Source organism: Microchirus variegatus (genome assembly GCF_963457635.1).
Source record: "Microchirus variegatus genome assembly, chromosome: 15".
NCBI lineage: Eukaryota > Metazoa > Chordata > Actinopteri > Pleuronectiformes > Soleidae > Microchirus > Microchirus variegatus.
The window spans coordinates 5,364,147-5,391,456 of NC_139816.1; the positions used below are offsets into that span (position 1 = coordinate 5,364,147).

The 27,310-nt window shown below is 42.8% G+C and overlaps 1 protein-coding gene across 1 annotated transcript in view; it reads right to left on the reverse strand.

Moving 5' to 3' along the window:
- Positions 1-27,310, reverse strand: part of drosha (drosha ribonuclease III) — a gene marked incomplete at both ends in the record, with an annotated part of 96,390 nt that overhangs the window by 37,909 nt on the left and 31,171 nt on the right. Inside the window, 6 exons of the mRNA XM_083901759.1 lie at positions 7,512-7,582; positions 16,652-16,754; positions 19,631-19,730; positions 23,610-23,669; positions 23,971-24,031; positions 24,122-24,260. Coding sequence (XP_083757885.1) covers positions 7,512-7,582; positions 16,652-16,754; positions 19,631-19,730; positions 23,610-23,669; positions 23,971-24,031; positions 24,122-24,260 — 534 coding nt within the window. The remainder of the gene's footprint in view (positions 1-7,511; positions 7,583-16,651; positions 16,755-19,630; positions 19,731-23,609; positions 23,670-23,970; positions 24,032-24,121; positions 24,261-27,310) is intronic.

Below are 27,310 nucleotides of genomic sequence, written 5' to 3' on the forward strand. Positions count from 1 at the left end.
AGTTGAATTGAATCACAGCCATTTGGAGAACGAAGCCCTTGTGGTACAAACAGAGAAGAAGACGGAGGGAGAAATGAAAATAACATACGCAAACATGTTTATTTGAGTGTCAGCGACCCACTCATAATAAGAAGAGAAAACAGTTTTAAAAGGTGGATTTCAATCGGAGCGGCATTCGGTCCTGCAGATACTCCAGAGCGGACAAGTCATCCGTGAGAAGACATCACCTTTATTCCCTCAGCCCACACACACCCCACATACACCCCACACACACTCCTGGGACTGTTGGCCGTCTATGATTGGGACATAATGGTGCTCTTCTCTGACAAGGTCCACTGCTCCCTGACAAATTGGTCTCTAGCCACAGGGCTGCCAATCAATCCATCAAACGTAGTTGTGCAGCGGGGAGATCGATGAAGAGATGGCGCCGCTGATCGATACCAACATAAAAGCGGTCGTACCTCCAAAAAAAAAAAAACGTGGGTGTCCATCAATGGAGAGTGAAGGTGATCTTCCAAATGTGGGAAAACTAGTGTTGACGCATGTTATGGTGGAGGTTTTAGAGCTCTGCGTTTACAGTTCCTGCTTCTATAAAGGCTGATGATTTCCTCCTGCATGATATTACCTAACCAAGGGCTGACCAGAGCAGGGTGTACACTCACACTCCGAGAATTAAATGTGTTATTATTAGCAAACAACACTTCTTAAGACGCAAACAAGAACCACAAGATCAAAATGCATAAATTACCGTTAATTTCACATTAACAATCAGAAATCGATTTTAAACGTGGTCAAATTCTGCTAGAACACAAATAAATAGACTTGAAAATAATCTACATCATATTTAGTGTACTTCAACACTTAATTCACCATAAAAAATATGTTTAGCAACGCAACAGCCTTTAAAACCAGGAAAAGTCATAGTGATATGACAATATCGAAAAACTGAGATCATATCTTGTCTCATAGGATATAGATATAGGAACATGTATGTCGAGCGCAGTCTACAGATGTTTTGAGAGGCTAAAATAAAATAAAGTCATAATTATTTTCTGTAGTTTATAAGCTGGTTATGCAGTTTGGTAACACACACCAGGGCCTTTGCTTTAAAATGAAAGTGACAGTTCAGGGTGTTTGAAGTCAGTTTGTATGAGGTTCGCAAAAAAGTACATGGTCACTGAAAACATGGCTGGAATTGCTTATTTTACCAACTTACACAGCTCACTTGATGAGTTTAACAATGATGTGTTGTTAACCGACGGGGGAACTTAAATCTGTGTCGCCTTGAAACCCGTCCCCGTCTCCTGTACCAAAGCCCATAGAGAAAATCAGCGATTTTACCATAACAGCACTCAGGAGTTGCTGATCCAATTCTGCCTCCTTCACCAAGTTCAAAAGTGGCATAGTGTGACTTCAGTGAGCTACATCTATTTAGATAATCCCAAGTTAAAACAAACTTTCCAAAGTAAAGCAGCAGTTAAGCAACAGCTCCTGTGTCATGCGAGTTAAATCTATGATTTTTTCTATGGACTTTGGTGCAGGAGACTGAACGGTTGTCTCAAACATATTTGATGAAAGCCTACACTAAAGTGGATGTAGATATTAGACGGTGAGCCTTTTGTTAGTGGCTAAAATCTGTTTTTGGCCTCGTCAACCAACTCAGCTTGAGTCAGCTGAAAGCGAGATGCCATTAAACCCGTCTTGGCACCGCACACAGAGCAGTGGGAGGTAGCTGGCTATGGCGCCACACGACACCAGAAACGCCTATTGCACTGCCATGGTGACCCATTTCTCAGTTGTCACGGCAACCTTCCTCAGACTGGGCGTTTGTGAGGTGGTGTTAATAAAAAACCCAAACAGATTAGCCGATGGGCGACTGGTGAGCGCGTCGTTGCCATTATCGCGATTGCTCCTCGCAAGAGACACTCCCCTCAGGACGCGACGGTGGCAGCAACAGCGATCTGCTATCGCGTCCAGGTTGGGAGCAATTGAGCAGCTCCCCCTGAAGGAGAGGCGGCTTTAAAACCCCACACAGTAACGTCATTAGCAAATTAGGATCTGCTGTCTACTCCGGGCCTGTGTGTGTGTGTGTGCAAAGAAGCTAGATTCCATCATCGACGAGGGCCCCATTGTTTGGGGAACCGGTGCCAGCAAAGGTGATGTGTTGAGAGAAAAACAAGGGGATGGAAATAATAATAAAAAAAAAAAATCTGTTGCACTCCAGTCATGAATGCCATACCAATTAGGGAATAACAGAGAGAGCAGAGTGGGAGAGGGCTACTGTTTGTGTGGGTGAGGTCTTGACGTGGAAACTACACAGCTGCGCTTTGCCTTCAGTCGTCAATTCTGAATTCTACCTCCGGAGTTGATGCGTCGTAATAGACAAACCAGGCCCCACCAACACCATGCACACAGACAAAAAGAATAAAGGGAATAATTACAAATGTTTATATGCAAAAACAAACGGCAGCTCTCGGTGTATGTGGATAAAAACTTCCATAAAATAAACCAAGGTCACTCGAGAGATACTGCCTTCTCATACATGAAATGATAGGGATGCAATGGCTAAATGGCAATAAATGGTTTAAAATTGGGTGATACCGAATGATCTGATTATCCAATAGAAGATTGCAGCTTGGACCCCAGGTTGACAGAGGACTGGAGTGAAACATCTATGGAGGATCGTGACATTCCCAAAGTGTCAGAGAGGGAAAGCGAATGAAAATGGATAAGAAAGAGGTATTGATCACTTAGGTTTGTGAAGACCACACTGGGCAATAGGAGAGGTAAAACCGGGAGAAAAATGCATTGTCCTTCAGTTTTCCACAACATCTCATTAGTCTGGTAATGGAAGGATGGACAACTAGGGCCTGCAGAACCTCAGATTAGCGTCTCGTCCTCTGGTCTGACCTGCAGTTCATATGCACCCACCCACCCATCACACCACCTGTGTGTGTCCATCTGTCTCCTCTTAGACAACTATTTCCATCCTCCAGACTCAACTTCAGTTTGCAAAACTTTACTTTGGAATCTCAGCCAAACGCAGACAAAGCCTTGATGTAGGCAACAGGTCCTGAGAGGGAATCCTGTATTCCCTGGAATGGCCATCAGGGGGCAACCACCGTAGTTTGTGTCTAAATCTATGAGAAAAACATTAACCCATTTCACACCTGATTTACTGTAAACATTTTCCCATATTCTGATCAATAATAAACGTGGCAAGAACCGATATGGAAAGGAATGTTGATATCGTAGGTGTGGAGTTCATCAAGGTTCTATTGTGGGCCCATGTTTCTCTTTTGTTATTTAAATGAACAATGTATGATTTGTGCACAGTTGCTACTCTGACACAGAAGCTAGTGTCAGAGTAGATTTGCTAGGAGCTAATATTTGTCCTTTTATATTTCTGGTGCAATATAGGGCCAATTTAATTCCATGTTTTCTTGCTCACACTACAAAGCTCTCACTTCTGCAGCACATTCAAAACACACAAGGAGCACCTTTAATTAGAAGAAAGAATATAGACCTCACATCTCCCATGGGGGTTTTACGGCCTTCTATTTAGAATTGATTTTAAGATCTCACTAATTACTTAAGTGCAGAACTGTTTATCTCCTGTCTGGTCCAGTCTGGTTCTGTCTGCATCTCTGAGGTCGAGTGTCCTTGTTCCCGAAGTCATCTAAGATCCCGAGATTTAGTCATAAAAGCTTTTATTATTACTATTTGATACCATCGACCATTATGTCATCTACAGCTAATGTCAGACGTACACTGAAGTCGGGACATTTTATTTGACATTGTCTGCTCTAGCCAGCAAAAGTTGCTCTGGAAATTTACAAGGAACAGATTTCCAGACAATAAAAATTGTACTGAACCCATGTGAGAACACAGCGGGAAAGCCTCTGGTTAATTGTGAGTGGGCGAGTGTCTTCCTCCTTCAAGCTCAAGCCAGACGCCAATCAGTTCCTGAATATTTTACATCTTCATCGCCTGCTGTTGTGATTGCATCGGATCCAGACAATCGCCCACTGCCTTTGTCGTATGTGGACAGCAAACCCAATTTTCCAGACACTTTCCGAAGTTAATGCGCCATTTGGAATCCTACTCACTACTAGTGCTGTCAATTTTTTTTTTTTTAAAACAGAAATACTTTTATTAGTTCAAACTTGCTGGGTGAATTGAAAAAAAGTATCTTGAAACTCATACGAGTTGAAAATATACAGCCTAAAATGCATCAGACTGTCTGGTGTAATTACCACATGGTCCAGCAGAGGGCTTTAAATCAACTTTGAATGCCCTCTTAGCTGGAAACGGAGGAAACAAGCGAAACGGTCCATTGAGTGGAATATCGCGAAACAAAAGCGTCTGCAAAACAGCGTGTGGACGAATTTCAGTTTCGGTAAGGCGGCAAAGTGTCTATGACGGTCTCATCACAAGACCACGACAGTGACGATAGCTGTAATAACAATATTTGTATAATAATTTTATGTATTATTCCTGTGAAAATCTCTTTCATCACCAAGAAAATTGGTGTGGAAACAAAAATCCCTGAACGAATCATACTGAATCGAATCAAATCAATCGAATTGAATCGACTTTTCTAATCGATTCGGGAACTCCGCAACGATATGCAGCCTGTGTGATGTAAAATTAATTCAAACTTGATTTTTGTAAGACGTAACAGCAGTACCATCGCCTTGAATTGCTTTGTTGTGTTGAGAAAACAGGCTGCTAATACTCCTCGTCCTCGTGTCTTTGGACACTTATCGCGCAGTGACGCTCAATCTGGAAATTTCATCATGCGCTCGCCTCGTTCTCCGCTCATCTGTTGTGTCTGTGAGTGATGAAACCAACACCTGGACGCCGTGTCCGATCATCAGCGAGACCATCAAAGAGAGACAAACAACAGCAGGCACATCTTCTGTAGCCAGCGGATGTTGATGTGCTCGATGCTGTTGATTTCTTCTCTGTTTTAAAAGACAAACCTGCCTGTGCATGTTTCTGCAGGTTTTGATCCATATCTGTAGTTTCTCATTGATTTTCATGCTCTAACACTACAGAACCTTTGAAATGTTTTGGGGGGGGGGTGAATTTATTTAAAGAGCCTGTATAGAAGTGATAAAATCTCGGTGTTCTGACGCCGTCACCCCACAGAAAAAACGTGTCACTAACCACCTTAACGAATCCGAGTGATTAAGACAGGTTGTTAAAAGTTAAAAAAATAAAACTAATCTGCTCTGAGACACCCGTGCACACTCATGCTGGGTTATATGCTTTTCAAATGACTTTTGATACTTTAGTACAGTAAATGACATACTTTGAGACTTCAACTTCTACCAAAGTAATTTTCTGGTAAGATACCTGTACTTTTTACACAAGTATCCCATTTAGGTACTTTATACAAGACTGCATATCAAACACCTTTGAAACTCTGCTAAATATCTTCATGAATATTGCATTATTATGATTTTAAGCTGATATCAACTGAACAGCTTCTTTGTTCATTTTTTATTTTTTCCTCACATGAGCGCTGCCCCCTCATGGCCAGGCTCGATGCTCATTGGCCCTCAGGTCATTTTGAGTTTTGGAAACGTGTTCATCATCTCTAAAGAGTTGTTCCTTGTATGAGAATCTGTCAACCTTACACGAAAGAGAAAAAAAAGAAGAAAGAGAGAGAGCGAGAGAGACCTCCACATGATGACAGCTCAATCATTTGATAACTGCTGTCATGGCCAGAGGGCGACAGTAAAACACAAACCAAGGACTACTGACAAACTTCCACACTCAGCACTAAAAAACACAATTGCTGGCTATGCAAAAAAAAAAAAAAAAGTCCAAGAAAACTGCAAATATAAAGAGATTGAGATTTAAATGATCCTGAACCAGGGTAATATGAAACTTTAATGTAGGCCGGAGTTTCTAATTAATAATTACACCACCGAGGTTGTTTTGTGCGGTGTGATGTTTTTCAAAGAGTCCGTGGCGAGGCCTCTGATCCGGGTTCCTCAAAAGACCACCGATTCTGATCAAACATGTTTTGAATTCGATCACCGCGTGTGCTGTAGTGTGTGGGAGTAGCTGGTTGAATATTAGAACGCCGCCCTCGACGGCCAATTATAACCCGGCCTGCTGCTACAAAAGCTCGAGCCGCCGCCAACAGTCAATTGATTCATAACATTCCTCAGCCGCGATAAACGCAAATAATGATCCCTTCATCAATTGTTCAAGCTCGCTGATCTTGTGCACACACACACACACACACACACACACACACACACACACACACACACACACACACACACACACACACACACACACACACACACACACACACACACACACACACACACACACACACACACACACACACCTACACAACAGCAGTTACCCCGCTCAAACACCAATGTTCTACACCTCCACTTCATTTTGTACAATCTATGAAGAACCATGTTTCTGCTGCCATGGCTTTGTCCTAATCTTCTTTTTTTGTTGTAATTCTTATTTTTCATATTTTTCCACTGCTGTGCATGTCGCAACACCCGCTCAAAATTCTCGGCTCGTAACATTTTTTTTTATTGCAGGATAAAGTGAGATTAGGTGAGATCTAAAGGTACGGAGTTTTAGGAAAGGCCTCAATATGTGAACAAAAGTGTGCCAGCTTGAACGAATAAAGGAGATTTGGTGAAAACATTACAGTTCTCTCTCCCTCAGAACAAAATGAGAGTTGTGTCTGTATGACTGGAAAACCGGGTGTCGACACAGAGAGAGCGTTTCCCCTTGAATTTTAACAACAAAAGGGATGAAAAAGTAAATCAAAGAGTTTAGGTAAGGTCATCGCTGTACACACCAAACAAGGGCATTTTTTCGAATCCTTTTTGACCTGAAGTGTGGTTTTACTTTGCAGTTTTTAACACTGTACTTCCAAAAAAGAAAACTCTCACAACATATAAAAAAACTAGTCCGTTTCACATTGTTTGTGGTATTTTCCACTTTCTTCCATTGTTGTTGTAGGTGTGGAGTTCATCAAGGTTTCAATCTGGGCCCGCTTTTGTTTTATTATTTTTACTATTTTTTATTTACATGGTGCCATATTTAACTTTTAATTCAGTTTGTCGTTGTTTTAAAGGCCAGAAGAACCATTAAAGGGATAACAGACGACATCCGTGTCCCTTGTGATTCCTGTTCAGAGTCCTTCAATAGAAGTCTGGCTTGTATTGAATTTCCATCTATTTATTGATCCCTTTATCCATATTTTAGAAAGTTTTAGTTGTTTTCACAGAGGTTTCTTTTTATATATTATTTCTATCTATATCTATAGTCTAAGTCCACATTTTTTCTTTTGAGCATTTGATATCAATATTTACTTGTGAAACGCTGACTCTAATGTTACCTAATTTTCAAACTGGTGAGATAAAGTTCCTTCACCTCCTTTTTTCCTGACATTTTCTATTCTTAAAGATTCATTCTTGAGTTTTAAAGTGGTATGCAAATACATTTAAACTGATTTTTACCTCAGTGTTGAAAAGTAGTCGACCAAAGAGTTTCCGCGACTCATCCAGACCTCCCTCCAAATACACGGCACCTGCAGGAGGGAAAAACAAACAAAAAAACGGGTGAAAATTAGTTCAACCGGATAAATAAAAAGATAAAATCAATACAATTAAGTTTAATCAGGGTGTGTGTGTGGGGATATTTGCAGGAAATTGTGCAGGATAGCGTCGGGAACATGTCAAACTTTAAATTAGAAACCACACACATTTAACGTGAGTGTGAAAAATCATGGTGTTTTACCGGTGAAAAAAAAAAAAAAAAACTTCTAGCAATGCAGAGCCAATTCCAGACTTCTCTCTTAATGGAAAACTTAAAATTAATTGAACTCGGCAATGAGTTATAATTGCTTTATTAAAAAGTAGGAGTGCATTTTTATTGCTTTTTGTCGGTGAAATGACCTCAGGGTTTCCCCCGAGTAGATTCACCTCCCTCTCGCTGGCGCGGAGGAGGAGGAAGGAACGCTAAGATGGAAGTGGCCAAGGTCATGTAAACATCAAATTGAGGAGTGAGTCACATGCATACTCTACTACATACATACATATATATACACTGACAAAGAGAGGAGCAGCTTCACGTTCGAAAGCCTTTCATGCATGGAGGGAACAAAAGCACAGTGTCCTCTTTGTCACTCGCCTACACACTCTGCTAGAACTTATGAGTGCGACAACAAAAACAAACACAAGACAAGGGACAAAGAAAGAAATTTGTGTCCGTACATTCTATATTTCTATATGTTGTCGGGGAGTTTTCTGTTTCCAAGGTTTCAGAAACTGGAGAAGAAGTAGCATACTGACAGTTCAGTACTTTGGTGAGCACCAGGCATGAACAGCCGGACGCTACGTTCCTTGACGGAAAAAGTTTATCATCGACCCTTTTCAGTGACATTATGTAAATACAAATAAAGGTGATAGGACAAACACTATGGCGGCCCGAATAAATGAATAAAAACCACTAAAAGGCAAAAATCAGAAGAGAACAATAATGATGATTAGAGATCCCATCAGGCTAATGTCTTAGCGAGGTACAGAGGCTAGGTTGATCTAACCGAACGTGGAGGAGGAGACGCGTGGAAAGCGGCAGAAACGACGACAAAAAGAAGTGACGACAAAAAGAAGTGACGACACATGGTCGAAATTTCACGTACAATATGGAAAAAGACAAAACTCTTCGTCCAGAAATACAGACGCACACTGACACTATTTTATCAGTTGTTCAAACTGAAACAAACCACCAATTTTGGTAAGTAACATTTATATAATACAAACAAACAATATGATGATAGTTTGTTGACTAAAACATCTGAGATGTAGGACTTGATTCATCGAGGAAATAATGGACAGATTCATTGAAAATAGCAGCATCGATTATCGGCCATCAACTGCCCTGCTTTCTAAAAGTCGACTTCTCGTCTCCAGCTCGTTTACACAAGTCAAACCCTCTCTCTGTCTGTGTGTGTTTGTGTTCTGTTTTTTTATTCTTCTACTGTCTCTAAATCAGCGGAACCATCACGGTGCCTTTAAGCTGCGTACCAGTTCGAACCATCACACTTAGGGCGGCTCATTCAATTTGGAAAGCAATAACCACCTGGCAAATTGGGTATACAATCGTGCAGCAGTTTTTATTATGTGCATAAATGAGGCGGTGGAAATGGGGCGCGGAGCGGCTGCAAAGTCTAAACGCGCGCGCCGCTTTCATGGACGACATCAAAAACATATGAGGGATTCATCATCTGCGGCGGGGAACTGTTTTCAGATGGCTAACAGGCCATTTACACACACATACAGAGACACACAATGAAGATGCCGCCGACATAACCGAAACCCATAAAGAAACACAAACAAAACCACCTCGCACAAAGACGAAGGTCCTTTAGTTCTAAACGGACTGGAAATTACAAGCAGCCATTGCCCAAATGTTTGTGAAATTTGATTAAGTCTGACACAACTTTGTCGAAAACCCGGCAGCCGCTTGGCCACAGAAGAGACACAAACCCATTTAAAGGCTCTTTCCTTTTATAAATCTCCAGTTAAATAATAAAAGAGTAAAATTGGCTGCTGTATTACAAATCTATATATTTTTTTTAAACATGCATCGCCTGTTTTGAAAAGACATTTTTTGGAGGCCACAGTGACCTTGATCATTAAACACCCACATCTAAGCAGTTAGTCCTGGAATCCACGTCAACAATTGAGCCAAATTTGAAAGGTCTTTTAAAACACATTAAAAACAACACAAAGAGAGAGACGGGTTGGTGGAGTCACAAAGATCTTTGACCACCAAATTTTAATGAGGCCAAACTTCAAGTCCAAGTGAACTTTTGTACCAAATTCAAAAAGGTTTTCTGGAGTTGTTCCGGACTCATCACAATCGCGAGGCAAAGAGCGAACATTTGTGGTCATCGGGACCCTTGACGACTAAAACTCTTGTGCGAATGTAGGGAAATTTCCTTCGAGGATTCCCAGCATTCAGTGTTCTGATGACCAAAATCTTACCAGTTTATGTGTGTGCCAAACCTGAGAAACCTTGTTCACAGGGACAAAAATATTGGTTTCTGAGGAAAAGAGTTTTTGTTCCAAATTTAAGAGAGATTACCTTAAAATATCCTTAAGATAGTGTCAAGGAGATATTCAAATAGTGGTCATGGTGACCTTGACTCTTGGCCACCAAATTTTAATCATCTAATAACTTCTTCCTCGAGTCCAAGCAAACATTTGTCCCAAATTTGAAGAAGTTGCCTCAAAAAATTCAAGATTTTCAGTTTATTCTTGAATCGAAGTGAATAGTTGTTCCAAGTTTAAAGACGATGATCCCCTTTAAAATATTCCGAAACATGAAGTGAATGTATGTGCCAAATTTAGAAGGATTCTATCACGACATCGTTGAGATATTATGTTCACAAGCTCTGACGACCATCTTTGTCTCCAGGAGAATGTTTGATTTCTGTGGTCAAGTGAAAGTTTGAGCCTAATTACCTCGAGACGCTGTTGAGATATCACGTTACCAAGAACGGGACACAGATGGATGATTGGACAACCTGAGTCTCTGCCCACGGCTGTCACTGATGCCACGGCGATAAATCAGTGGCCATAAATCTCGCTCTTCCTGAAGTCCAGATACGCCGCACGCGACTGCAGATGTGTATCAGTGAGCGAGGCTTCTGTAATCATGACCTGATGAGGCGAGTGTCTCACTGTGGTTGACCACAAGCTGCTCTCTTTCTCTGGAGAAAGAGAGAGGGGGGTGGAGGATCTTCGCAGGAAGCAGCAATGCTGAGATTTGTGGTTTTTAACCATAATGTGGACTTGGGTTCAATGGCAGTGCTACGCAGCAGATGTTTCCTCTGAAGACCAGCTGTGGGAGGATAAGAACTCCCTCAAAGGACCAACTTTTCGATGTATTTCATCCCCCACTCATAACGCATTCATGTGATGAGGCTCGTGGGGAGTGGGTGCGGCCTGGAGGTGGTTTCCTTCATGTTTAGATGACACAGCAAATTTGGAAAGTTCCCCAAACGGAGGCCTGAAAGTCGTTAAAACTCAAAAAGTTTTTGGTTCTTATTACTTTGTTAGAAAACTTCTTCTTTTTTTGTATTTTCAAAGAGGAAAAGGTGGAGGGGGGAGCAACACAAGCAAGGAGAAACCAGGAGAAGCCTCCAGGGATTTTAAAACGGTATTAAAAATCACAAAGCAACACCTTTGGTGTCAATCAAAGGGGCCTATCGATGAAGAAACCAAGATATGCAGTTAATTCTAGCAAGAACACTCCTGACAAGGAGGCTGTCCGTGCAAAAAGTGTGCCCCAAAGCGATTCAATCAATCGCACAACTTGCTGCAATCATTAAACAGAGATGTGTGCTTCACAGTCCGCCCCCGTCGGCACGCCAACGTCCTGAATGCACACAGCGGACGTCCAACCGACTCAACACAAAGGTACATACATGCGATCATCCCCGTACAGCTCATACTGGAGGCACAACCATCACAATCCAAGCTCATACAAATCCTTGTAAGAGGAACTCCCAACAACTTATTAAATATTTTTTTGGCTGGAGGATTTCACTTACAGTTCCTTTCAGTTTATACATTATTTAGTACTTGAGAAAATGTTCAGAACATCAGGTAACCTGTGTATTTATAACTAAAAATGCTATTTCAGGCATTTTTTTTGGGGGGGGGGTGGCTTTTCTGCTTTTATTGGACAATGGAAATAAGGAGAGACAGGAAATGTAGGACACAGTATAAAGCAAATGGTCCAGTCTGCTGGGAACTGAACCTAAGAGCAGCTGTTCTGGACATCTTATTCTTACCATTTGTCCATCAGGTCACCTTTAATGCTCTCTATATTGTTCTTTACAACACTGTACATTGAATGTACAGTGTTTTCCTGTACTTTCATAGCCCTTATCGAAGAGATCAAGTGCCAAACAATAGAAAAGTCGAAAATTAAGGGCATTTATGTATGTGCATGTTTTATTTTAGCTAGGTGTTGTGTTTTGCTGTCCTTAAAAAGTGCATTTTCTCTCATTCATTCACTCTTGTTTGCTCTAATGTAGGACGGCAGCCATGTACGCCGGCTGTAACGCACTTCCCGGGTTTTTAAAAATGTGAAAGGTGAAAGATTCACTGGAGCTAAACCTGAGCTGCCGCCCAACACTGATGAATAAATAAAAAAAAACTTCACAGCAAAGTCAGAGAAAACACAGAGAACAAACTTTAACCAAGTTTCCTATCCAGTGCTGTGCAGAGAATATCAGTCACAGACAGAGGAAACCCGCCACTAATGAATCTCCACATCTGTCACCAGTCTAATTCAGACAGCCACGCCGACTGTACACTGTTATGTTTAGGAATAGAATTCCAATGTCTGTGGGCTTTCAGTGTCCAATAAAAAGCCAGAGTCAGGGGCATATGAAACACCAGTGGCTGACAGTCACATTAATAACCTAGAATGAATTATTCAAAAACGCTCAGCCTCTAATCCATCAAATAATATATTAAGCTGCTCCCTCTCAGCTCAGTGGGAGCTGAAGCAGCAGACGGACACAGAGAGCAACATATTAAAATGGAAGAAAAAAATAATAATAATAAATAAACAGAACCTAAACATGAAAATAGAATTTCCACCACGGCAGAAGCAAAGGCAGGTTTGAGTGCAATGTCACATCAAACATCTTACTTTCCAAACACTCGCCTGGGAGCAGACGCTGAGGAGGAGAAACTAAATAAATAACTAGAGCTGCAAGTAGCTGTGACCGCAAGCTCACTGCTGGACACTGGGCCACATAAAAGCACAAATACTTCCTGGGTCCACTAAGTGGTGCTAGTGCTATCACCTTACATCAATATCGACATATGCGCCTTAATGGTACAATCCATTTGTATTTGGAACAAGGCAGGGAACAAGAAGTCTGATTGTTTTAGCTTCTTGAATGTGAATATTTTCTTTGTTTCTTTGCTCCACATAACAACAAAATCATTAAAACTGAATCATTTTGGTTTGTGGACAAAACAAGACATTCGAGAACATCGTCATTTCCAGGCTTGACAAACACGGATGAATCAGTATCCATCAAAAACACTGGATCGGATATCAGACAGATGGCTGTACACATGTAAATAAAAATCAAGCAAAAGCATTTTAGCAGAGTCATTTTTGGGCTGTTTATTTCTTCTTTATGGGAGAACAATATTTGTTCGAACCAAGTGCATCGACCAGATTTCCAGGTGGCGCTGTTGAGCTATTTTGCCACACTAGTGAGTAACAGTTGAAATATATGCTTATAGCTCAACAGTGCCCCCTTAAATCAGCCTCTGGTTGACATAATGCATGTATAATGTCCGATCACTGGGTATAGAGAACATGGGGGGCGCTGTTGCTAACACATTTCTGAAGGCTGGACAAAGTTTTCCACAAACGTGACCTCTTTGGGTGAAGGAGAAAAAAAAAAAAAAAACTCCTCTCCACTAGTGCTGTGATTAACAAAGGAGGCAGCACTTGTTCGGTGAATACGGCAGATGTATTGTGTACGAATCTGATATTCAGCAAGTGAGAGATAATCCTTTCTTTTTTGTTCTTTTAACAAGGAGAGCTTAGAGAGAGAGCCCTCACAAAGGTTCACCATCTGTATCCCCGATGGCTGCTGGCAGCGTATAATCCACCCATCAACTGTACAGAGAAATTAAGAGCCACAGAAAAAAACAGAGCGAGGCCTCTTTTTCTTATTCCAACCATTCTTTTCAAACAGTTGGGAAGGAGGGAAGCGAGGTGTCTTATCAGTGAAGAGGCAACAGGCACGCTGAGTTTCTTATGAATAAGCGCTAGAGAGAGAGAGAGAGAGAGGTTTCTAAAGTGGGCAAAAGTAGAGAGGGTGAGGTGAGAGAAGAGAGAAAAGGGGATGAGGCGGTAGAGTCGGGGAGGAGCGCAGGCCAAAAGAGCCCAAAATGAGAATGGCCCACTCCGGCAGAAGTTAATGACGGAGGATCAGAAAAGCAAGATTTCCATTCAACACTTTGAATTATTCAGGGTTGCAGGGCATCCATTTGCATTGCAGATGCCCATGCCTTCCATTCCTCCACTTCTCTCCCTCCTCTCCCTCTTTCCTCCCCCCCCCTTTCTCTCTTTCTCCGTCTCGAGCCACAGCCCTGAGGGCGAGCAGATAGACACATTTTCATCTGCTGCGTGAAGGGAAAAAGCTCTGCCCATGCAAAGCAGGAGATTATCTGCCATTTCCAACGCGGCTCCAGGTTCAACGGTCACCGCACGGCGGAGAAACAAATAAAACAAAGGTCAGCAAACATGCACGGTAAGCCGTTAAAGCGATCTGCCGAGGCCGCGGAAATATTACGAGCGGGTCATATCCCGACGCGGCGAAAAACGGATGATTTGAATTCACCGTGCGTGCACAGCACAAAGGAAGGAGAAAGGCAAACGACAACAAGACATCGAAGCATCGTCGGTTATCGTGGAGCCTGGTGCTTTTTTTGGGGAGGGAAGTGGCAGCTTGACGTCTCTGTCAAGACAGAAAAGCGAGGGTAGAGGAGGAGATGACAGCGTTCGCGTGACCCCCTGGTATCTCCCTGAGGCACATGCGAGTTTGTCGTTTTACGAGTGACAGGATGACTCATCATCTTTCACCTTAACAACAGCCCAACTCTTGATCAGAAGCGGGAGAGGTGGGGAGCGGGGAGAGAGAGAGTCCGACAGCGTTTTTAAAAAGAAGAAAAACTCAAATGAAGTTGACAAAGAGACGCATCACATCAGTCATCAGGCAATCTCAAGTGACTATCTTTTTTTTTGATCAGCGCGTACGTACGTGTGCACGCTGTGCCCCCTAAAGCGTGTGATATTTTTGAGTTACTAATCCAAACCCCTTCACCACGGGGCGTCCTCTCTGACAGCAGTTCTCTCACAGGTTCCCTTATCGCACCAATCCCTGTTTATTCATCACGTTTAAAGACATTCTTGAGGTTTTCGTGAAGTGTCTGACACAGAGGCCCGCGATCAGTGACAACATGGCTGCCGGCAGGGACGTTAGCCACTTATAAAAGCCACACCTCATAAAATCATGTCATTTTTGAGTCCACGCCATCATGATAATATGTTCACCACTTCATGTCAATGTATGATAGTATATTCACTCAGGAAAGGGATGTTGCAACTTTGCAACCAAAGTCCATAGAAAAAATCAGTGATTTTAGCTCACAGAGACACAGGAGCTACTGGTCTACTGCTGCCTCGTGTGGTCACTTTGTGTCACTGAAGTAAATCTGAACGCAGGATTTTTCATGCTGAAGTGTCAAAATAGCACATTTGAACTTACCGACAGAGATCTTAGCCAGATAAACAACCCCTGTGTGCTGTGATAAAATCGTTGATTTTTTTCTATGGGATTTGGTGTGGGGAGTGAGCGGCTGACAAAATGACAGTTACACTGTTTTCACCGTTTTGAAAGCGAGCCACCGTCTCACAACACAGTCAGCTCTGACCGTGAGTCATTACCTCATGCAACCTCACCTAAAAAATATCTGAACTATCCCTTCAAGCTGAAATCTCAGACAGGAGAGCGAGAGAAGGAGAGGAAGAAATGAAGAGAGGCAGCCAGTGTCGTGGCCCTGCCACCTTCCTCGGATGAGTGCGGTGACGAGCCACGGGACAGAATAGATTATGACTTCATCTGTGCCGATAATGAACCTGTAACAAGTACAGGGGCCCCCGGGGGCTGATAGAGGGCCATGGTGCCAGTCAGCACTTTCACCCCCCTGCCGTTCTTAGCTCACTGCTGGATTCTGGTGCAGGCAGAAGGGAAGGAGGGAAGATTTCTTTAACACACCAACCCTCTTTCTGTATCTACCATCAGGGGGGCGCAGAGATGGCAAAACCGGCGCAATCAAGATGGCGATAAGACGCGGGAAAGCTGCCGACTCTGCAGCTCTCTCCGGGAGCGAGGCTTAGCGTCGCGCTGCCTGTGGGTTTTGTGAGTGGAGAGAGGAGAAGGAGATCTTTTCCCAACGCCACCAACACCACCACCACCGCCGCTGCCGCTGCTGCTGCTGAGAGATTGTGTTTGTGGTTTTTCCAGTGCTGGCTCCTAATCACTGCACAAAGTCTATCACTGAACTGTTATCAAGATGAATAGCGAGCATGTGTATGGGTGTTTGGTGTGGGTAAAGGAGAGCAGGACTCTGGGGGAAATGCCTCCACGGCCAGAGGTCAAACCACCATCTCCTGAGATCAATATGGCAGGGTAATGTTTCCAATGGGAATTCCACTGCAGCTGTTTACACACTTTAACACTCGAAAAACCTGAGCTAAACTATTAAATGATTCACTTTTATTCAAAGCACATGGGGTTTAGCGGGAAAATTCGACACATTTATGCACAAAAGCGTCTCAGATTAAGTGTGTGCGTGCTGCTGCAAAAGTCCACTTCACTGAAACAAGAGCATTAAAGCTGCGGCTAACTTTTGTGGCACTGCTAAGAGCGCGAGGGACAGTATTTGTTTTCACTCTATGTAAATCAGTCCTTTTAGGAACACATTTACATATTTAGTCCACTTAAAATTAATTCCACTTCCTATTCCGCCATTGCGGGGGAACTCACCGATAAGAGCTTCAAAGCAGTTGGCCATGGCGTGGCGCAGGTCCGACTCCCGGCACAGATCCGGTCCATGAGCGTAGAGCATGAAGCGATCCAACTCTAGCTTCTGTAAGACAAGACGAGACACACGTCAGCGACCACTACTGTCACCACAGTAACAGCTACTTTTGAAGTGTGAATGACCAAAACTTCATTCTATTTCTATCTTCGGGTCATTTTTAGCACAATAATCAATCGTTACATTCATCTAGACTTGTTACAAAAAAACAAAAGAAAATAGTAGTAAATCACTTTTTCACAAAAATGACTCCAGTTTTGTTCACGGGTACAAGAAGCCTTGATAAATGGATTCCTAGGATGCTAGCAGATAGCCTGCTAATATGTGCTGCCTCCTGATTGCAGTAAGTACCTGATGGCAAGCTAACCGACAAACATACACGTTTCCATGATGACTGACCAGAAAAAGACGTGCGTGATGCCATGTTTAGGTGCCGCGGCACCGGAGTCCAGGCACCCTTTACCACTTAGCTGCGTTAGCTCCTTTAGCGCCGTTAGCGCGCCTACAGTGGAACTGGAGCGATCTGTTTATTAAACGAAAAGAGCAGCGCTACAAATAACCAGCGTACCCGTGTACTGCGCATGTGTGCCTCTGTTTTTAAAGTTTAGCGTTACTTTAGAGACTCATTTTAACAATCGGGAGTCACGTAAACATGACGTCATGCGCGTCTTTTTCCGGTCAGTTGCCGTGGAAACGTGTCATGCGTTAATGTTGACGCCGTTAACGGCGTTTAGAATATGTTAAATTGTTGTGCGTAATCTTGCCCAAGTTAAAAATAAAATACAGCACAGTAAAATTGTTTCATGCTCATATTATATTGATCAACATTGATTAATAAAAAATATATAATAAAATTAAGTAATCAATTAATTGTTGCAGCCCAACTCCATATCCACTTTCAAAAGTCATACTTCACAGACTCTGTGGGGGAAAAGAGCAAGAAAAGAAAAAAAAAACTCGGGGGAAATAAGAAAGATTGAGTGACCTTTTTGGAAAAGGTTCTACTTCATGGCACTGACAGATGTGCCCATGTGTTGTCCAGCTGTGGCTTGATGCACTAAGCCGGGCACACATACACATACATGCATGCACACAATCACACTGGCACACACACCAGATAATCCCAAGATAAAGTGTGGAATTTTTCAGGGGTTGACCTTCAGTCTCTATGAAACTTAGTCAAGCTCCTTCACTGTTGAAACACTTTCTAAAATTACTGAAAATCAAACAGCGGTCACTGATTTATTAGGTGTTCATAACTTCCTGAGCAAATAAGCAAATATCATCAGCAAAGAGGATAACATTCTAATTGAATGAGTCGTTGAATAAGAAGTTAGAAAAGCTCTAAAACTAAAATTATACCCGATTTATTACCCAAAAAGTGTGATAGTTTGAAAGGGCTAAAATAAAGTTAAAAAGATGTCTTTGTGTATTAATAAATGTGTACATTCAATAGGGATTAGAGTCAAAGTATGGTCGTAGAAAGGTTCTAGTTTCATAATTGGTTGGCTTTTTATTGAATTTAACTTTGCTGTCCATACCATTATATTCTGTGCTTGACTGTACTGTGATTTTTGTGACTTAGTGGCTGCTAAACCCATCATTTCTTGTTGCAATTCCTAATATTTAACTTAGCCAGGAACTTAAGACAGAACAGAACTTATTGTTCATTTATCGTTATCAAGGTGAGCTGCTCGATATATGGTGATATTGATTGGAGGTTTAACTGGTGTTCTCTTCAGATTGAGCGAGTTCACACTGTCGTATAGACTGACGTGATTGGAAAATAAATTGGGAAAAACCCGCATGTGAAACTCTGCAACTGCAAACAAGCTTCTCCTACAGCAAAAATCCAGTGAAACGAGTTATAAGCAGTAAAGTGGGAGAACGTGCAAAGCTGTAAACACTGAAATAACACTAGTGATAATGTGGAATGAGTTGACTGAGAATCAGAGTCTCATGTGCAGAACTGTGGGTCAGTCAAACTTTCCCCCAACTGTTTTTTTCCTGAGCCAAGTCAAAAAATAGCCAATCTAGACTTCACTGGCAGTGCACAACAAATGATTAGTCACCAAAAAAAAACAGTCAGGGTGCCATTTAATTACGGCTGCTAACTGTTGGTGGTATCCCACCTCCCGTGATTGCACACACACACACACACACACACACATTAAAATCACAATTCATAAATACTCCAACTCAGAGGGAAGCCGCTCTGACTTTTTTAAAGCTTTCCGAGTGAAGTGCTGGATTGCGCCCGTTGCTCGCTGAAGATATTTTCTGAAAGATAATTGCGAGTGTTCTTGAGCAGAAGGCTTTAGAGGAGCCTGGTAAACAACTTGGCAACGTCGGAACACTGTATCACACTCACTTTAGCGCGAGCGGCAAATTGAAACAGGCCAAACTGCTACACGGCACTAATGCAGATTCGGGCGGCTGCATCTTTGTATTCAGCGGGGAGCAACATGAAAGATTGAAGTTTTTAATTGCTTTCCTTCACATCACGGAGCGATTATTGTTGTGTTTCTTTTACAAACGTGCCAGTGAGTGCGGGCTTGGCTCGACGACGCTGCCAGCGAGGGAGAGACGGAGGGAAGTAAGTGATAACAGGAAGTGGAGAGTGTTTCAGGGAGACCTCTAGGGGCCCACTGGGACCCCGGCTGCACTAGTCTGGTCCTCCAAAACAACAACCTTTTATCTCCAATTATGAACCTGAGAGGATAAAAAAAAGGGCTGGAATCGCAGCAAGCAACAAAATTACACATTTCCCCAGTGCCCCCTTAGAGTGAAGCTCAGTCATAACAGCAGGACTGAAAACAATAACACCATCTCCTACATGGTCTCCTGTCAACTCACAGACCTTACACTGTCTTGACCTGCACCGGGGAGGAGGACTTGTTATGAGGTGCAGGAGGGGAGGTTACCTTAGCGAGCATGGCTAGGTGCTGGTTCTGCACGATGGCCGTTCTGTACGTGGCCAGGCCGCCCTCCTCTAAACTGGGGAAAAGGTAGTAGAGGTGGACACTGTGGACAGAAGGAGGAGGAATCAGTGACTGGGGGTTAGAATTTCAAGGGATAGTTTTATAAACATGGCTGCCAGTGAGGATCACAAAAGGAAAACATGATACATTCTACATTAGTATAAGTGTAAACATTCTGAAGAGCACGTTTGCCACCTTATATTTTCACCAGACACCCATTTCCAACCAGAAAAATCCTGTTTTTGTCACTTTGTAAACCAATCCCACCCCTGCACCAAAGTCCATAGAAAAAATCAGCTATTTTAAACCATGGTATACAGGAGTTGTTGATCAACTTCTGCCTTCGTTAGTAGGTCCATTTGTGTTATTTAGTGACTCCTGCATTTGAATAACATTTGTTCACATTTTCCTTAGAGACACAAACGTACCACACGAGGCAGTGGTAGATCGGCAGCTCCTGTGTCTACTAGAGCTAAAATCGTTGATTTTCTCAATGGACTTAGGTGCAGGAAGAATTCACAATTTGCAAAGAGGAAAACGCTGCATAATGGTGAGATACAGTGGAAAGCATATTCTTAAATTAGCATACACTTAAGCTGGTGTAGCACAGGGAGCGTTCAGAGCAGTGAGCAACAGAGTCACCGGTATTTCACACTGCCCCACTTCAAAAAGAAACCCTGAACAAGTACTTTAATTTCCTATCTGAAGATCTGGCCTTCAAAATAAAGACAGTCGTGTGTCTTTGTCCCACACCCTACATATACCAATATTTTTAAGACCACTTTGTTCATTTCCAGGCGTTCCAGGTCCACGTTTTGGAACCCAGAAATGGCCCCCCCAACGCTTCAGTGGTTCCACAGCTGGGTTCCGAGAGAGCAGGTTCCATTTTCATTACGGTCCAGCGTCTCCCTAACCGTGGCGTGTCATTTGATTTCATTTGAATTAAAACAGGCCATTTATTCAGTCATTTCTCATCAATGTGAGGAGAGGAAAGCAGGTGGTGTTCGTTCCCCCCCCCCCAAAGAAAAAATTCACCAGAGGTCTGTTTGTCAGGGAATTGTGATCTTAGTGTGGAAACAAAGCACTTGGAATTAATAAAAAACCACTTAGTGTAATGAAAAATAATTACAGCCAAGACCCGTTTTTTTTCTTTTTTCTGTCAGTCACACAAAATGGCCGACTGGGTTGCGTCGTGTTCTCCAGGTACACAAAGTAAAAGCAATGCTGCGTTTGTACCTGACTTTATTAACCAGAAGCAGATTGGGACCAACTTTAAGACAAGTTTGAAATGTTCTTACGTTCACTGAAGCGTCATTTCATCAAACTCTGGCATCTCGGAATCACTAAATCATGTTTTATGAGCTTTTTTGGCGTATCCCGAATTAGCTCTCGTATCGATATTTAGATTTGTACTCGCACTTGATCTTTTTCATCTGTGGAATAAATAAATAGAGCTGGTTTGAGAATTGATTTGATCGGTTTGAGAGGTTTTTCTTTAATAATTAAACCACGTTCAGTGAATTTTCAGCTTCTTAAACGTGAATATGTGCTCACTGCTTTGCTCCACATGCCAAAGAAATCATTAAAACTGAATAATTTGGGGTTTTGTGGACAGAGTGAGACATTGGAGAACATCGCTATTGCAAGGTTTGGGAAACACAGATTTTCAACATTTTCTGGACCAAATAAGTACTTAAATAACCACGGCAGATGAATCGCTAATGAGAAAAATCTTCTTTTTTTACTTTCGAACTACGAATACTACAAGTGGAATCGTTTATCTTTTGTCGACTCCTTCTACACAAAAAAAGAAAAGGAAAAGGGAATCATCCTGTGACCGCTCCTCATGTTGTACACCAACTCCCTGTGCAGGGTGCACAGACACAGATTGCCTCTGAGGGCGGTGTGCAGAGGCCCAGTACGAGGCAGTCGGCTGGCTCTGCTGTACCCATTTAACTGGACAAGAGCCTGATAAATAATTCAAAAAGGGCCAGAGCGCAGGCCGAGCATGTCTCGCCTCGACGCTAACAATCAAAGAGGGGAAGGGCAGGGAGGAAGAGAGGTGGAAAACACCAGGCCCAGGGAAACAGAGGCTAACTGTCCTTTTCACAGCCACACACAGAGAACAGAAGCGAAGCAGTGTCCTGTGTGTACCAGCGTGTCGCTTCCTATTAAGGTTTAATCCTGCTCGTGAATGCTCACTGTTGTGGAAGTGTTAGCATCGATGGGTACAAATTACATTTTGGGAGAAGTTATGCTTCAACCATTATCTGTTCTTCCTTTTTCACCCCCCCCCCCCTTTTTAAACCTGTGTGGGAAGAAGAATGTGTTCTAAAACAAACCTGCGGACACAAACGGTGCCACAAAAGCTAAGGGTGATGGAGCTTGTTAAGAGCAGTAGATTTTTCAACTGCATCAAAGTTTTTAAAGTCGCACGTGACCCCACTCAAAATGAGCATGTGATAAGCAAATCGCTATGAGCGCCGACTTATTTAAAGGTGGTTTGTAGACGCCTAATCAGGGCATCACAGACACCCATGTGACTCCACTTACATCGGAAAGTCAGAGGTGTGAATGTTGTCACATCACAAGTCAAGTGTGCGCCGGTGTCTGCAGAGCTTCACGGGTTGGATTAAGGTAGCTAGGTTTGCTAATTAGCGAGCTAAGCTGACAGTACTGAGTGCATGACTTAATTGGACACAAAAAAACAAACAAGAAAAGACAGAAGTGTTAAAAACAGTTAAAACTCTGGTATCTGAGCAGCCGTCTTCTTTGAACACAACTTCAGGAAAACTTCTTTCTCGGAACTTGGAAATCAAGACTTGCGATTACAACTCCAAAACCACTGTAACTATGAAATGTATGGAGCAGTGTCAGAGGACTTTTGCCGCTAAGCGTCGTCCATCTGCCGGGTCTGTGAGAGCCACGACTCTTCGCCCTCCACAGGTAAGATAGCTCATTTAGCAGGGCTAGCAGCACTAGCAGCACTAGCACTGTGAAACCGCCGTCTCGCTGTCGTTTCTCACCCATGAGCCACAGATGTTGCCCCTCACCCTCACCAGCTGCCAGTAGGTGGTTTTTGCTGTGCTTTTCTGTGATGTGCTGCTTGGCTAAATGCGCTAGTTTGCCTGTGGATGAGGAAGAGATGGGACACTGCCAGACACGGCTCCTCACTCGCGGTCTGATATCAGCGTTAGCTTGTTTGGTCTGCATTAGAGGTCTCAGAATACGTTCAAAACCAGATTTGATTTAACCCGGCTAAACCAGGCTGAACGACTTTCCAACCATCAAGTTTTGTTCTGAACACACCTGTTGTGGGGGGAAATTGTACCGAGGTGGGTGGTCAAAATGTTTCTTAAAGTCATGTAGCATGAGGTTAGCTTTAAGGTTTCCAATCGTGGTGTAATTTCTGTCTCCTGCCAATCATAAAAATGAAAGAGGTTCTCACGCCCCCTGTTTCCGGCTGCAACGTTTACTCAGAAGGACGTAGCGCAATCCGTCACCTCGCAAGGTAATGTACGCATTTAATAATAGCTACGTGTAATTAGCAGTGTGCTTAGGTTTAGATCCAGACAGCAAAGCTCACTCCCTCCCTCCCTCTCACCTGGGAGTCAATAACACAGTCAGCATTCCAGACAGCAGCTCTGGACAGCTAATTGCAAGTTGTCATGGAGAATTTTAAGGACTATAAAATGGATGGGGAGGAGAAAGGAGAAAAAAAATTACATCCCAGTTCCAATTACCAGTAAATCACTGTCTTGAATTAGTCCAAAACATGGAGGAGAGCGTGGTTGTGACAGACATGGATAGATGAAGACAATGAGAGAGGGGGAAATGGAGTGAGAGGGCGAGAAGGGAAGTGTTGTCGTCAGCTTCAATTAGCAGCTGCGTCTATCAAAGGTTGCGGCGAGCGCTTTCTCACCTGGTGAGGAACTCGACAACAGCATCGCCCAGGAACTCCAGCCTCTCGTTGTGATTGATCCTGAGGATGAGGAGGAGGAGGAGAAAGGTGAGGGCGGTTTGAGGAGCAGCAAAGACAAACACCGAAGCCTCGTCTCATCAGTGCTTGGAGAATAACGGCAGCTAACATTTGATAAAAAGCCGCCCCTGCCCTTAAAATTAGCTCATTTCATTTCCCCTGCGAGATATCCCTTCCTTTCACAGTTAAAGTTAATTTTCTTGTCAGCAGGCCTGCCGGGTATATTAATCACAAGAATCGTCCCGTTTGATTGCTCCTGTGGTGGGCGATAGCACGGACAGATATCGGCCGGCGGGCAGCCTACCTGGAGGGGGAGGGGTCATCCTGACCCAGGCGCGACATGATGTTAATCAACGTGTTGATTCCTACGAAAAAAGAAGGAGAAATTTAGGGAAAGTTATAAACACATTATTATTATTATCATTATTATTAGGATTAGACAAAGTAAGACGCACCTTTCTTCCTCATGTACATGTGGTGGACCTTCCTGTCGCCGTACTTGGGCTGGCGGATGCCGCAGTTGGAGAGGGAGTTGCGAGCGTGATCGGGGTTCATGCCGAAGTTGAGGTGGTGACTGGGGTGAGTCATGGCGAGCTGGAGAGGGAGGAAATCAAGGTGAGTCAAGGGGGGTTGGGGGGGGAGGCAACTTATCGATTTTCAACTCGAGGGCCACTTTCAGGAACCAGGGGAACCTTTCTAGGGAGTCGGGAACTGAGCCTGTGTTTAAATCTGAGAAAATAACAGTTGAAATATACTCTACTACTTGTATTTTTCTGCAGTATTTCCTATCACCGAGCAAATAAATGATTGCAGATCATGCAAAGTAGGCTCTGTGGTTCTCCGCCTGCATCTGGACAACTAGGAGAGGTCTTAATGTGGACAGGACAATGATTGGTTGTCTAGAAGAAGCTCTCCATCACACAAGCTTGGGCTCCTATGAGAGTCAGAGCACCTCGTTGGTTACCGTGATTTATCTCACTCACAGTGAGTTATTTTCTATGTTTAGAAAGACAAGGAGAAGGGGGCGCTGTTCTCACATGTATTCTGGTTGTCATTTGAGGTAGCTTTAGGGATTGGGCATTCGTTGCAGAAATTCTGTTTGAATATTCAAAAATGCAGCTCATGAGAGCGAGTGGAAGAAATGCAGGGTTCACAGTGTGTTGAGCAAACGAGATGCATTCAATGAATCTTCTAAATATCATCACTTCTGCAAATACACATGACACAATAACTGATCAACTTAAAAATAAAAAATCTTGAATGGCATCCAGATTGAGATATGGCCACAATTTAATCCAGATTCTCAAAAAAGTCTTGGGCCACGTCTAAGAACAGAGTCTCGATCACTTGATTTGCATGATGACGAAAGGTTTTTGTGGAATTAATTATCAATAATGACAGGAGTTTTATTTGAAGGCAGGTGAAAGGAAACGGCGGGGCTGAAAAGTTCTGTAATAAAACTAAAAACATTTTAGTGTTGACATGTCCTTAATTACTGGTAACAGAGAGTGCACGGAGCAACAGGAGACTGCATTTATACATCGAGAATGTGGTCAAATCCCTGTGAAAACCCACCGCCGTGCCTCATGCATCCCACTTCCTCTTCTGGCTAATGACTAATTACAAAGAGAAACAGCGGTCAGAGCAAATAAGCCTGAGAGATCCTGGGCCAGCAATCGCTTGAAGGGAAACAAAGAAGGAGCGGGAGAGAGAGAAAGTGTGTGTTTTTATCCCTGTTGTCTCTTTGTTGTGGTGAAATGTTGTTTGTAGGGAAAATTAATTACTCAAACCTGCCCAGAGTGGGAATTTGAAGGTAAAAGGACCCTGAAGCTAAGCATGAGTCAACATTGAGCTTGTGTTAGAAATCTGCTGGGTCTGCAGTCAAAACTCACTGAGGGAAGAGGAAAGAAGAGAGAGATATGACTCAGTGGGATGTCGAGCCTTTATCAATCTTACATTACGAGAATGTTAATCTCAGGCCGTAAAAAAAATAAAATAAAAAAGAGGAGTCTGTCTAACTCCCCCCCTCGGGCTTGCTTTTCAAAATGCTTGTCTCCTTTCAGCCAACTTCAAATCAATTTCAAGCTCCAATGAGATATATATGTAAAACGCTAACGGAGAGGTTTCAATATTTAGAGTTGCTCAAGAGGCCTTCAGCTTTGTAGCCTTGAACGGCGGGACGACAAATTCAACAGCAGTTTGTGTGCTTTCTTTTTTTTTACTTTGAGGGATGAACAGAGTGATTCATTCGACACGACACTCGCATAAAACCCCTGTGATTCTCAGTCGCCATGTTGACAGTTCGATGAAAATACAAAATAAAAAACAACAACCACCACAACCACGTCTGCAGCTTCCAAATTGTGCGATGTCAGACACAAAGTGCAGAGTTTGGCGACGCTGAAAAAAAAAAAAAAAAGCATCAATCACCGTCGCTCCTTCACAGTTTCACAAGACAACATCCAACGGAGCCGAGATCTGGGGAGAGGATCGACGACTGCGGCTGCGACTGTCGAGGTAACGACTGAGTGAAATATGGCGGGAATTTGTGATCACGCAGACGCCGCTCGACTTCCTTTGGCTGAACGAGTGCAAATATCAACGCTCAGCGGAGAGAAAACAACACGATACAGTCATGAATGTGTACTAGGGGCGGTTCAAAATATCGATTCCTTGTGCAATATGATAATGATGACTTGGGTGGAAGTTACCGGGCTGAAGAAGAGGGAGTTTACAGCACGATAATGGTGGAGAAGATGCTCCATCCACGTTCACTACATAGACTGTATGCACTTTCTTCTCTATGTTGTGAATAAATAGTGAAATCCTGCACTTTTAACCTTTAACGTTAACATTGTGCTTCCTTTACTGAGACAGATATCGTGATGTATCTCTATATGATTATCTCGTAATACTTTGATTATCACAGAATTTTTGTTTTGTGATATTATTGGTATCGTGGACCATGCATCGAGTATCTTGTCGTATCGTGAGGTACCCTGTGATTCACACCCCGACTGTGTACTGCATCACTTAACCCCATCTTAAGCATATTCCTGTATTTGACTGGTAATAAACATCCAAGAAAAAGTAGAAAAAAAAAAAAAAAAAAGAACTCCCCGTTAGTTTTTTAACCAGTACTTTTTTTAACGTTTTTATCAAAATTGGAGCAGCTCAAGTCCAAAACTGACATAGTATGGAGTAAAGTGGTTCACCAACCAAGCAGGGTTTAAAGAAAACAAGCAAACCAAACACAGAAGGGGCCTCTTCCACAAATCAAGAAATGGACAAGTTCAAAATTTTTCCTGCCGAGGTTTAGGTAAACGAAGCCTCGGAGAATCAATCTTATTGATGTCCCAGCTTTGGTTGATGACTTACGACCTCATTGTCAATGAAAAGGCAGAGGTGGGAGAACATGACTGTGGACTGTGTATTTACTGTACGTTTCATAGAAAGAAGAAACAGGTTTCAAACGACCTGGACATGGAAAGCAAACTGCAGGTGAAGCACATTAGCAGGAACCTGTGTTGGGACGAAAACCCTCCTCTGCAATAATTGAAAAGTAGGAGGAAAAAAAAGGCTATGGGGGAACGCGCGAGTGAGTCCAAAAAGGCGATTAAATTCTAAATTGGATTTCTTTATTT